Source organism: Aythya fuligula, chromosome 4, assembly GCF_009819795.1.
Source record: "Aythya fuligula isolate bAytFul2 chromosome 4, bAytFul2.pri, whole genome shotgun sequence".
Taxonomy (NCBI): Eukaryota; Metazoa; Chordata; class Aves; order Anseriformes; family Anatidae; genus Aythya; species Aythya fuligula.
The window spans coordinates 43001538-43014223 of NC_045562.1; the positions used below are offsets into that span (position 1 = coordinate 43001538).

The 12686-nt window shown below is 48.3% G+C and overlaps 1 protein-coding gene across 4 annotated transcripts; it reads right to left on the reverse strand.

The window, feature by feature from the left end:
- Positions 1 to 4905: 4905 nt before the first annotated feature.
- Positions 4906 to 9379, reverse strand: SPRY1 (sprouty RTK signaling antagonist 1). 4 transcript variants are annotated; one of them, XM_032187463.1, is made up of 2 exons: positions 9292 to 9379; positions 4906 to 6470 (listed from the first exon to the last, which is right to left on the reverse strand). In XM_032187463.1, the coding sequence occupies exon 2, from the start codon at positions 6413 to 6415 to the stop codon at positions 5453 to 5455; it is 963 nt and encodes a 320-aa protein (XP_032043354.1). In that variant the 5' UTR covers positions 6416 to 6470; positions 9292 to 9379; the 3' UTR covers positions 4906 to 5452. The 4 variants fall into 4 exon arrangements, with proteins under 4 accessions (XP_032043354.1, XP_032043355.1, XP_032043358.1 ...); XM_032187464.1 differs by lacking the exon at positions 9292 to 9379 and adding an exon at positions 7944 to 8053; XM_032187467.1 differs by lacking the exon at positions 9292 to 9379 and adding an exon at positions 7874 to 7898.
- Positions 9380 to 12686: the final 3307 nt, after the last annotated feature.

Genomic DNA, 12686 nt, shown 5'->3' on the forward strand with positions numbered 1-12686 from the left:
AAGTAAACCTACTAAGGCTATGTGTGGCCTACAGGAAACCTGTCCCACATTTGTATTTACTAATAAGTACATGAGGAAATGTCTCATCTAAAGACAGCTTCACCTGGAGAAGCGGGAGCAGCAGCTGAAGGCTGGGAAAATGATGGCGGTGCATCTCTCATTCACAAATGCACACCGAGCAGTAGGTACCACTCCAGGAATTGAGCTTCATTCCAGCCATATTGTCTTCTGTTACGGTGGCTGACATGTACGTATTCCTTTTCAGCCTTTAGGAAACACCGAGTCTGGATTTACCCATTAACACTACAGCCAAAGCCCACAGTATCTAACAGAATGCACTTACCCAGACGTAGCCAAGTACTCCCAGTCCAGCTGAAGCAAGAGCAGATCTGCACCTACACATTGCTACCTGTACACATGAAAACAAAGCTCATTTCAAAGCGCACACAGTGAAAACACAACTGAAAAGTGTAATGTTTGCAGGAATTGACACCTTCTATGGTGTTTAGTGAGGGCCTGGGCTTTGGCACTGTGGTTGGTGGTGGGTGATGGGTGGTAAAAGAGCTCCCACCTGGCTGCAAGGGAGTAGTCACAGCACAAGGGAACACAAAGGGCCCAAATGAACCCGTGTTGGGATTTCACAATGCTGACACAGCACCAGAAAGCAGATCCAGGGCTGCGTTGACCACCCGACACACAGCCCAGCCCTATTCCCTGTGGGATAATGACATGTCAGCTCCAGGTACTGGTTACAGTCTGAGCCCATGCTCTAGTGGAGAGGCAGAACATGATGAAGGCAACTTTCTGGGTGACTTAGAAGTTTTTAAGCTAGATCCTTCCAATAAATACAAAACTTCACTCAGAACCCACATGGCCATGTATCCACTAGTGAGGGTTGAAGCCACATCTCAGCTACTCCCATCAGTGATAGCAAGACGAGAAATAACCACAGCTAGGAAGGAGGAACATTTAAGAGCTGCCCTGAAAGCAGCTTGCCCAGGGATGAAGGCTAATCAGAACAACACCTGTGCAAACCATGCACTTTGTAAGGCTGGTAAATCCAGTTGTGTGATAGTAGGACAACATTGCACTCCAGGTTGTTTTTTGAAGCGCTACCATGACTGACAGAAATGCTCCAGCTGGAAGAAAGCCAACAATTAATCAGGATTCCTCAGCATTTGGAGGTAATTTCAGCAGAACAAGAAACACAGAAGTATCAGTGAGTCCTGAACATTCCTCCAGGACAAAAATCTATTACTTCATATAAATCCATTAAAACACTTCATATAGCCCGTTTAATCCCTCTTAACAGATTTGCTTTATCACAGGGAGAGGAGCTAATCCTCTCCCACCTGTCTTTACGATACAGAACCATAAACAAGAGCAAGCACTCTTCATTTCTTAAGTACTATTCCCCCTCAGATAACACTATCATCCACACTAGCATTAGCGTAACGAAGCTGTCTCTGGCGGAACACCTTAACTCTCCCGTTCTCACCCTAACAATGTATTCCCGCGGCAGGCAACGTGGAAACTCACCATCTGTTTCCAAATCTCATCTCCTGCCACTGGGCTCGAGATGCTAGACAAACAGAGACTTGAATCCCAGCCTGGTGAAGCTTCCCTTTTCCCTTCCTCACAGATCTTACACTGAGACATTTCAGCACTCTGCCACGTACAACCAGATGGCCAGCTTGCTCACATCCATCAGCAACCTATACAACTAGGTTACTAGGTCAGCTGCGCTTCTTGCCTAAATACACAATTCTTTTACACCACATACTCTTCGTTTTTTCAAAATGAAAACTATCAAAGCTATCTGAAAATGGCTAAGAAATAATTTTCACCTACATCGTTACAGCAGCTGGACCTCAGATACTGTAGGCGCTGTACAGATGTGAAGGAAGTGACCTGAACAGCATGCTGACAACATTTGGACTGAAGGACTGAAATCTACACTTCAGTCTCCCGGTTATCAGGAGTCCCATTAGCATTTAGCAAACCCGTTCACCCCCTCACAAGAAGATGCTGTATCTGTAGGTGGTCATTCTACTTACTGTACAGCAGGCAGTAGAACAGATCATAGTGATTGATGCTTTGGGGATATGTGAACTAACTACTGTCCCTTCAATGTGTGGAGGATTACTTCATGCATCTGTCAGCTCGCTTACTGCCACACACCCACCAGGAAAACATCAATTTGCCCTCACATGACCCTGCTTGGTTCTACACTGCAAAAAGCCGTCTGTCTGCCCGAGAGACATCACAGCCACTGCCATACAGTAAGGCAATTGCCCTGCACCCTGACAAACACAAAAGTGAACTCAAATAGATGGATGTAAAGTACAAGAGATGCAACATCTAAAACAAGAAGGGAAAGGAAACAAAATGAGCTATTTACTTCTACTTCTTCAGTGCTGCCTTCTCTGGGTAACACCTGGCACTTAGAGTACTGCTTCAGACGCACAGTGAATGGTTATCACCTAATTTCTGCATAGGTCAAAGTCAAATGTTCCCCTTCAGAAATGACAGTCTCAAATTATTCCCAACTTCAGTTAGTAAAGATTATTTAATCTAATTAGAGCATAGTTTTATTGATTTCTTCGGAAATCTGGATCAATGGTGTGATGCAGCTCATAATGGAAGATGGTCACGGAAAGACGTACTATGTGTGAGTGAGTCCTTTGGGCTTTCTTCTGCTCTGCTAAGAAACAAATCCTAACAAAACCCCACATAAGCCACCTGGCTGAAAAAGAGAGAGACAGAAGTCAACAACATGAATAGTTTTTGTGGGTTTTTTTTGTTTGTTTTGTTTTTTTGTTTTTTTTTTGAAGAGGAGGAATAATTAACACCATTCAAGCAAACGTACTCAACACAGAGCTGGATTGAGTCCAGTTAGGAAACTGCAATTGGCTCGGTATTTCTGAGTGTCAGTACACAGTCTTAAAAATGGCCCTATCTGACCAACGGTGACTGTTTGACAAGGATTTCATTGTCTCCCGAGGGCTGTTTGCAGCTGCCACTGTTAGAGAAGTATCAGTGATAAGGAAGTAGTGCCGAGCAAGTCATTTACTCCTCAGACACATTCTTCTCTTGGCTTTGCTTCATCTCACAAAGAATAAATTGTGGAAGGCAGATACACACACTGCTACCCCACAAGGCTCCTCATCTGTAAATTTTGTCACGTTTAAGTGCAGAACTGAGATTGAGAGAGCAGTATTACCAAGAACATACTGAAAAGCAAGCTGTTTCTTAGATGTAACGTTATTATGGTTTTGCTGTATACCTCACAGAAATTATACATGCTCTTTAATAAAGAATGCATTTTTTGGTCAGCTTTGATGCTGTTAACTACAAAAGCCCAGCTTACTCCAATGATCAGCAAACTGGGAGTTAGAACAGCTTGAGCACGGCAATTCAAAGCAGAAGACTTCAAAATGCAATATGACACAGTTGTCAGGTTATTAGAGTTTCTTAAGTGGAGTTTCTCTAGAACCACTTACTCTGAATACCATGTGGAATTACATCCATTTAATAAACTTTTTACTTTAAGAGAATTGTGATGTTAGCCTTGACCCACATGGACAGAAGAATGAGGCTTCCCCATTCACTCTCACTGAAAAGGGGTTTTGTTGAGTAAGTGTTAAATGGCCACAAGTAGCTGTGACACTTGGGTCACCCTTAAGAGCCTTTAATTTAAAGACAGAAGGTGGATTCAGTTGACATTGGGAAAACGTATGAGAAGAGAAACAAACAAGCCACACATATAGATGTGCGCACATACACAACTCTCAAAGCTAGCAAGCTGCAGCAACCCAAATTCTACTTCATATCATAAAGTAACCAGCCAAGAAGGTCTATATGACAAAATTTAGAATGGGTTTACATCTTAATTTGGTATTCTTTAGGAAACTAAACTTGAAGCTGTGGTTTCCTCCTCCACAACTATTTTAATGCTCTGGAAAATAAATAGGGCCTACACCTCTTGGCCCTGTTGAGCACAATGCATACATTGCATTGCTAACTGTTCATCAAGTAAGTTTTTGCAAAGTTAAAATTAGGTAAACTAAACTAGAGCACAGACTAGTGGTTTTGAAGTATCAATAGGAAGTTACTTGCTACCTGACAGACCACCTGACCAGAGGAAGAAAATAACAAGAACCCAGAATATGCAAAAGTAGCTTACAACCTGTCATTGTAACAAAAGAACTCAAGAGCCATTTTCATTAATTAATATATTTTCTGCATTATAGTTAACATATGTACTTTCTTCGTGTCATCCTTATTTCGTTAAGTATTGATATTTTGTTATATTCAGACATGAGTACATTTTCAAAGTCTTTTGCAATAAATATCATAAAATAATAGAGATTCACATAATAAATATTCTTTACAATAAAAAAAGTTTTAACAGACTTTTGTCTTAAAAATAGTTGGGATTCAACTTTGTGTTTTATACATAAAATATACAAAAAAGGACCACAATTTGTGGCTAAGGCAATAAAACAGGGAACAGAATAAAATTATAAAGTACAGAGCAGAGCTAAATTCACTAAACCAGAGGATCACAAGAAATATTAAAGATTCAAGAACGTTTAGGTGACTCAATGACACCTGAAGGCTGTTTGGATATATGAACACCACCAACTTTAATATCAACATGATACTGATGGACTATAAAACAGGAGCAGGAGGGTGGAGTGAGCAATATCCTTCAAAGATTTGACAGCAAGAGAAACAAATAAGTACAGTTGCAGCCATAATGTCTCCAATGTGAAGATCTACATAGTGTAGCAAAAACTCAAGTTAAAAAAAAAAAAACAAAAAACAAGGGGAGAAACAATCAGCTAACTCTCAGGACTGAGAATATTCCAAAAGTTAAGACAAAAGAGGTGGAGGCAAAAAAAAAAAAAAAAAAAAGCAGGCTGCTTACAGAAGAATCAGGCCTTTCATTTGGTAAAGCCTTTATTTTACATCCCTCTCCAGGAAGAGAACACTCAAGAAGTTATTTCACAATCCAGCTCACTCATGAAAAGTTACTCCTTGGTACCCAGGGGGTTAACGACAAAAAAATTGCTGAGAAGGAAAAACATCTTTGGGAAGATATTCAGAGCAAGAAGCTGCAAGAGCCCAGTGAGCCCTTACTGTCTCTGTCAGGAGTGGTTCAGTTACAAACTCAGACAACCCTGCCAAAGTGAGCGGCAGACGCAGATACTAAGTCCACACTTACCAAAGAGCAGCAATGACTACGTAAAACACTCCACACTCAGTTGAGTGAATAAAAAGAGGAGAAAAAAGTTGCAAAAGGGAAGAACTTGTGTATTTGAAGTGGAGGGAGAAAGCAAAAGAGCAGTCTCCCCACCCCCCTAAATGGGGGAAGGAAAAAAAAGGAAAAAAAAATCAGCTACAACCTGAAAATCAAAGTTGGAGGAAGTAAACCTCCCTCCGAAAATCATGAGGGCTTGCCCTGACCCCGGGAGGGGCAGCTCTCCAGTTTACAATAGACAGTGTTGGAGTTCTTGCATCGGCAGCCTGGACGATTGACGCGGTCGTAACACCCTCGACACAGTTTGAGGCATCCTTTTGCAGGAGGGTAGCAGAGCAAGCAAGGCAAAAACAAGGACATTGCTCCCATGCACAGGTACCTAGAACAGCAATGTGACTGGGAGCAGGAGCAGGGATTATCCGCGTACGAGTCCCCTTCATCGTCGTTCGAACAGTGGTAGAAGATCCCTTTGACCAAGCACATGCAGGTGCCATACTCCACCATGCTCTCCGCAGAGCACAAGCACTGCCGGTTGCAGGCCAAGCAGGAAGGAAGGGCCCTCGGGGCTGTGCACTCACCACATTTGCACTTCCCACACTGTTCGCAGATAAACTTGTGCTGTGTCAAGTCCTCTTTCAGAGGACCCTTCAGATCATCTACAATCAAAGACGACTGCTTGGGCTGCGTCCGGATTGTCCGGTCGGACCTGTGGCCTGAACCCGGCCTGGATGGAGGCGACCGGCCCAGCAGTCCTTGCTCTGAAGAGGCGCTGCTGTTGCTCCCAGAGCTGGCTGCGCTCCCCGTGCTCGTTGATCTGCTCAAGACCGGGGCCCTCGCGTTATGCTGATGTGCCACATGCCCCACGTGACTGGGTCTGTGTTCGTAGTTATTATTCACATTAATCGGTATAATTTCGTGAGTCCTTTCATGCTTCTCTTGCCTTGGTGCTGTCCGCGGACCAGCTTTTTTCACCACAGATGGACCTTCGGTGTACTCGTTGCTGCCCCTGATGGCCTTGATCTGGTCCAGCGACAGGATCGTTGTTGGCTGGCTCTCTCTGTCATAGTCCAACCGCTGCCGGCTGTCCAAAGAGGGCTGCTGAATCACTACCAACGAGCCACCGCTGCCATGTTGACTTTGGGGCTCCATCTGTAGCGATCTCTACCTCTGGCATTCAGCGGGAACCTGGCATGCATCTGAAACCCTAGAATAACAATAAGAAGTCAGAAAGTGTAAATAAACATTGCGTGTGTACATATATACATACAGACACAAGATCAAGCGCAAAAGAGGAACAAAGAACAGGATACTTTTTGAAAATAAAAGTGATATGGCAAACCACAAATTGCCCTAGCCACCTGGCGCTGATCTCTTTCAGCAGGGGATTACAACAACGCTGAGGATCTGGCCAAAGTCCAGCAATGGGGAGAACCTGGGTATGGCATCATAGGTGAGGAATGCTAAGGGAGACCCCTTGCCATTAAAATTACAATTCAGAAAGAAAATAGCTATAAAAATCAGCATTAACCTGCAAGCTCGCTTGGCAAGCCACAGGAACTAAGTGCTTCTCACTTGCTACCAAGCTCAATGTCTAATTAGCAAGAGCAATTCTGTCTGCCCCCAAAACTAAGTTGGAAACGTTAAGGAGCACCGCCAGGCTGCGTTCTGCAGGGCAGAATAAATAGCACGCACAGTTCTCACTCTTCTGGCTTAATCTGCAGCATCAGAAAGCTAAACAGATTTGCTTGCTAGCATGCTTCGGTAAGTATCTTTCTTAAGGTGAAGTACGTGCACTATAGAGCCTTGAAATAAGCACTGTCAAGCGTATGAGACATTTTCTGCAAGAAATCCAGCATGCAAATCTCATAAAACTAAAATAAGGGTGCAAACAGAAGCAATAAGGGTGCGAGCAGAAGCCTGTTTTCAAGTATTTTCTGACCAAAGGGCAGAGTGTGAAAGAAAAACAGGTAGAAAAGAATAAGACAAATTGTCAGATGAGAACTTGTTTCAAAAAAAAGTTAGGTACTTTCAAAAAAAAACAGAATAAAAAAAAAAAAGAACAAATAATATTTCCCAAGATGAACTGATTAAAAGCTTCTGAAATACAAGTTCTTCTATTCAATCTTTTAACTGTTAACACAAAGGTTGCAAATGCCGAGCTAGAAAACTGCAGTGACAGTTCCGTACCCATACGAAACCGTACAGAGACTACCTAAAAGGCAGGACTTATAGAGAGAACGAGTAAAACAAACTGCTTTCCTTCACCGAAAGCCCTAGACAAACTCCCTGCAAGATGTCACGTACGTTTACCTGCAGGAGCAACAAGATGAGCACTAGGCAATCGAGCGCTCCCAAAGAACCCATGAGCAGAACCGTGGAGAAGCGTCTCACCTCTCCAGCCTGCAGGTGGCACGGAGCTGTTCGCAACACGAGCAACACAGGCACCGTGGACACGCGGAGAAGGACAGAGCAGGACTTATCCTAGCAGGTAGCCATGCATCTGCATCACCCTGACGGCTGACACAAGCTTAGTACCAGCTTCTACCAGGACGCAAAGTCTCCGTGCTGATCCACCAGCCGAAGGTTTATTTTACGTTTAAATGTCACCTGCGAGGGCTTTAGGGTCACGGGCTTCGGAAGCAAGCAAGAAGGAGAAGCCGAAGAGCACCGCACTCACTTCTGGTTCACCCCGCACACCGCCCCGCCAGGCGCTGAGGCTGAATGAAGGCGCAGGAGGAGAGCTTCACAGCCGCAGCGGGCGGGAGCCGGGCTCCCGGGGGAAGGCAAAAACCACATCCCACGGAACGGCGAAAGGCAGCCAGTGCCATCTGTGGGGCAGGCGGAGGGCGGCAGGGGCCGAGGAAGCCGCCGGGAGGGACAACCCCGGGCCTCGCAGCGGCGGCTGCCCCCGGCAAACGGGGCCGCATGAGCGGGACGGGGCGAGGGACCCGGGCGGCTCCGCTCCGCTCCGCTCCCGGTGGCTGGCCGAGCCCCGGCCCCGAGGTGCTGCGGGCGGGCGGCGCCCCTGCGAGCCTGGCGGGGCGCGCAGCTGACGGGGAGGAAGGAAGAGGAGGGGAGGGGAAAAAAAAAAAAAAAGGAGAAAAAAAAAAAGTTATGAATGAAAACAAGGGCTTCCCCCCGCCTTCTGCAGGGGGAGGGCGCAGCCCGAGGTCGCTGCTCCCTGCGGAGGGCGGACTTCCGGCGTTTAAAGCGCCAGCGCACGGCGGCACGGCCGCTGCCGGGGCGGGGAATCCCCGCAGACGGCTGCGGGCAGCCGGCACGGCTCGGCTCGGCTCGGTACAGCACGGCTCGGCTCGGCTCGGCTCCTTCCCCCCCCGGGTCTGTCGGAGCCCCCCGGCCGCTGAACGCCGCCCGGGCTCTGTCAGGGCACCGCCGCCCTCCTCCTCCTCCTCGCCCATCCGCCCCGCTCCGTGCCGCCTGGCACCTGCTCGCCCCCGCCGTTCCAGGCGCAAAAAAAAAAAAAGCACGCCCGAAACCCATTACCCTCCCTAATTACGCCGGGAGGCGCTAATTGCGGCCAGCCGGGCTCCCAGCCCACCCCGCCGCCCTCGGGGGTCGCCTGCCCCTCGCTCCCCGCGGCTGCTGCGAGGGGCAGCGCTCCGCCCGTCCTCCCGAGGCCAAAACCAGGCTTGTAGCGATGCTAAAAACCAGCACCAGCGGTAATAAAAGCAGCACCGACGACCATAAAGCAGCTCGAGCCTCGCCGAGGCGGCTCCGCGGGGCGCTCCCGGCACCGGCGAGGGCTGAGCGCGGGGGGCAGCGGGGAGCGGGGCTGCGGGGCTGCAGCCGGAGCCGAGCGGCTGCCATGTGCTCGGCGCTGCCGTCGGCGGCCGCCTGACAGCCTGCGAGCCCGGCCGCCGCCTCGCCGCCAGCCGATCGGCGCCGGCCGCCGCGGCTCCGGGGCTCGCCCCGCCGCCCCCTTCGCTCTCTTTTCCTCCCTCTCCGCCCGCCCGGCCCCGCACCTGCCCCTGCCCCTGCCCCTGCCCCGGCGGCGCGCAGCTTACCGGAGGGCGAGGTGAGAGCCTGCCTGCCGGGGCACATTGGCGGCCCCGGCGCGGAGTCCAGCCCGGGCAGTGCAGGCAGCCTGGCGCCGTCCCGCCGCCGCGCCGGAGTGAGCGCGGCCGCGCTCCGCCGCCTTTCAGCGCGCAGCCCCCGCCCGCCGCCCGGCCGCGCCCCCGTGATGCCGATGTGTCACCGCGCGGCGCCCCCGAAATCCCGGACTGGACTCCGCCCGCGCACGGCTCCAGCCCGCGGGGGCCGCGCCGCCCGCCCGCCTCCCGCCCCGAGTCCCTCCCGGCCCGGCCCGGCCCCGCGCCTCGCTCCCCTCCCTCCTCCCGCCGGCCCGGCCCGGCTCGGCCCGGCCCGGCACCGCCCGGCTCGGCCCGGCCGCAGGTGGCCGCCCCCGGCCCGGCCAGCAGGGGGAGCGGGAGCCCCGAGGGGCACGGCCCGCACGGAGGGTCAGCGGTGTGAGGGGCGGGGGGGCTGCGGCACGGCCCTGCGGGGGTCGAGGCCTCGGCGTTGAGCCGCCCGGTTATGTCGTTTAGAGGCACCTTGAAGAACGCGGGGAAAGGATGTTAAAAGAAATCAGCGTTTGGGGAGTTATTTCTAAGAATGTGCAACGGACTGGGACGTGCGAGGCTCTTCACTACTTGGCTAACCATTCCCTAGGTCCCAAGTTTATCCGAAGTACTCTAACTGGCTTTTTACAATCTCTTACAGGAAGGTGAAGATCTCCCATCTTTTGTCCCAAAGGAAAGCAAAGCAACATACACACACCACGAATACTCAAAGCTGCTTATGGGGAACCTCCATCCTTACAAAATAATAATCCTTGCAAACAAGAAAATACCTGTGCAAAGAAAAGACCTGTGCAAATAATCCTTACAAACAAGAAAACAGCCACGCAAAGGTATTCTGCTGTAGCACCCCCTGTCCACCCAGACCACATGCACTGTCCCAGTGCAATTATTTTTCATTAATCTTCACCAGGCTTGGAAAGAAAATATCCAAACCACATTTTTTTTTTTAATTTCCATCACTATACAAAAAATTGATTTCAACAATGTATTTCTCCGTGAAATAAATACAGATGAACTATCAATTCTGATATATCATTTGGATGTATCATCTGATACAGATGAACTATCAATCAGACAGATGAACTTCCAATCACAGAGGCTCAAGTGACAAACATGGCCACAAAATAAGCCAGTTCATCACTAATATTGCAAGGGGGATTAGAAAATGGGATTCCTCACCGAAAGCACTCTCAGACACACCACAAGCAGAAAGCAAAAAGTCTAACTTCTGAAATTCTGAAACCCATCTGAAACCTTTGGAACCTACCACTCTTCCAACTAACAGTAATTCCTACTGAAGAACAAAAATAACCACCAAAAAATAACAAAAGTTACTATGGGAGTGTAGCGCTTCGCGGTGCAAATCTATCATCTCCCACTATACTTTAGCTTTATTTCACACACACACAAAAAAAACAATTCTGTTTTAAGTAAAGATGAAAAATCAGCATTATATAGGTGTGCTATACATACTAATTCTTGCAGCGGTGCTGACAGGAGGAGCATCGGCGGCAGCAGTAGGTAAACTGCAGATAAACTGCAGATAACCGCGCTGCTGGGGTCAGCAGGGCTCTGCTGCATGGCCAGGCACACTCACATCTAGCAACCGACTGTCTTCTCACACAAGTCAGTGCATTTCTTTCCTAGGAACTGCTGGAAAACAGTGCTGTAACAACCTTTTAATGCACATCTCCAAAACGGGTACTACCTTAAAAAACTATGCCAAGCGTAACAGCCTGATTTTAGAAATACAATACTAGGCTTAAATGGGTCAGTAAAATAATCAAGAATCCTGGCAGCGGTTTACTATCACTTGGCACCAGGACAAGCACTTCACTGAAACGAGGCAAAACCCTACAGCTAAACCAGAAGGCTCTCCACAGACTCAAGCAAACATGCCTGCATCTCACGCAAGTCATCTCATTAGATTTTTCTTGGAAATGGTAGCAGTAAGAAGCTTGTGTTAGAAAAAGGAGAGCTAAAATTCTGCAGAAAAAGTTGGCAGCTTGGAAGAGGACTGACACACCTTATGACTACATCCTGGCACAACCTGAATTTGAGAATTGACAGACAGACAGGAATCCAAACTGTCCTCCGAGGGAGCCTCTCCATTCTACTGACGATAATAAAGTCAAGAGATACCAGCCCTCTGTGCCCAGCGCTAATCCTCATGACAAACCTCCCAGAATTAGGTCCAAGAGACTGAATGACTGCTGATAGTCGTGATTCAGTCCCCGTTTCCGCTTTCACTTTGAGGATCATGTACAGGAGATAATCTCCACATTCTGCAGTCGTATACTGCTTCTCCCTTGTGCAAGCGTCAGGGTGCCAGAAGACATGTTGCACAGAATAAAACAAAGTCCATGGTTGTTCCATTGTGTTTTGTTTTGTTTCATTTTTCCATAATCCAATACCCAGAAGCAGCTTTCCAAGTCACTTGATTGAGCTTCATAGGTAGTGAACTACAACCTCTGTGAAGACAGATTGAATAAACATTGATCCTCCCACTATCTGTACTGAGTGACAGTGCTGCTGTGTTGCATCCCACCTGGGAATACCTTTGTATTTCCCCCTAAGCAGCATCTCCGGGCTCATGCCAGGGCACAGCTCCCAGCTGAGAACAGGGACATGTACCCGGTCCCATACGTTGGCACTTCATTCCACCTCCTGAGCTGTGTGAGGTGGCTAAGTTTATGAAAAGCAAAACCCATCCTGTCTATCATCAGACACTATCATTTCAGACCAAGCAGGTGACAAGGCCTATACTTGAAGACTTCAATATTACTGTTCCCGTCACTCATCTTCCTTGGTGATAACTATCTTGAGCCAATATGGCTTTGAGGAAACTCAGCAGAGAAAGCGTCTACCTTTGCGCAAGGTATTTGTCAGTTAATAACCAGCCTTCACAGCTGTAACAACAATGATGAAGTTATATGGGAATTTAAAATGGATTTAAAACACAACAATACATGTCAGTATTTATAACTGGATACAGTTATAAACAAAACCGCTGTGGCAGTCGTCTTACCCCTAGCACATGCAGGCCGCATTGCCCCATGCTGTGCAGCCAGAAGCCTGCCAGGGTGGGTGCTGTGAGGAACAGTGGGGCTCTGCAGCTCCCAACGCTTTTGTGTGGCAGAAACTCTGATGTTGCACTTTGCAGGTACCGGTGTTGGGAAGCTGAGGTCCCACAATGTGCTCAGAGAGCCTCAAACCGAGCACAGGAAGACATCATGTGTTCTTTAGGAGAACGCTGTAACTGCGGCTTTTTGACATAGTAGGCCTACGTATATGTGTGTGTAAATAAAACTACAATAGCT

Bases quoted from the DNA above. Each gene is read 5' to 3' on its own strand.
- SPRY1 (XM_032187463.1), bottom strand. From the start codon at position 6,415: ATGGAGCCCCAAAGTCAACATGGCAGCGGTGGCTCGTTGGTAGTGATT.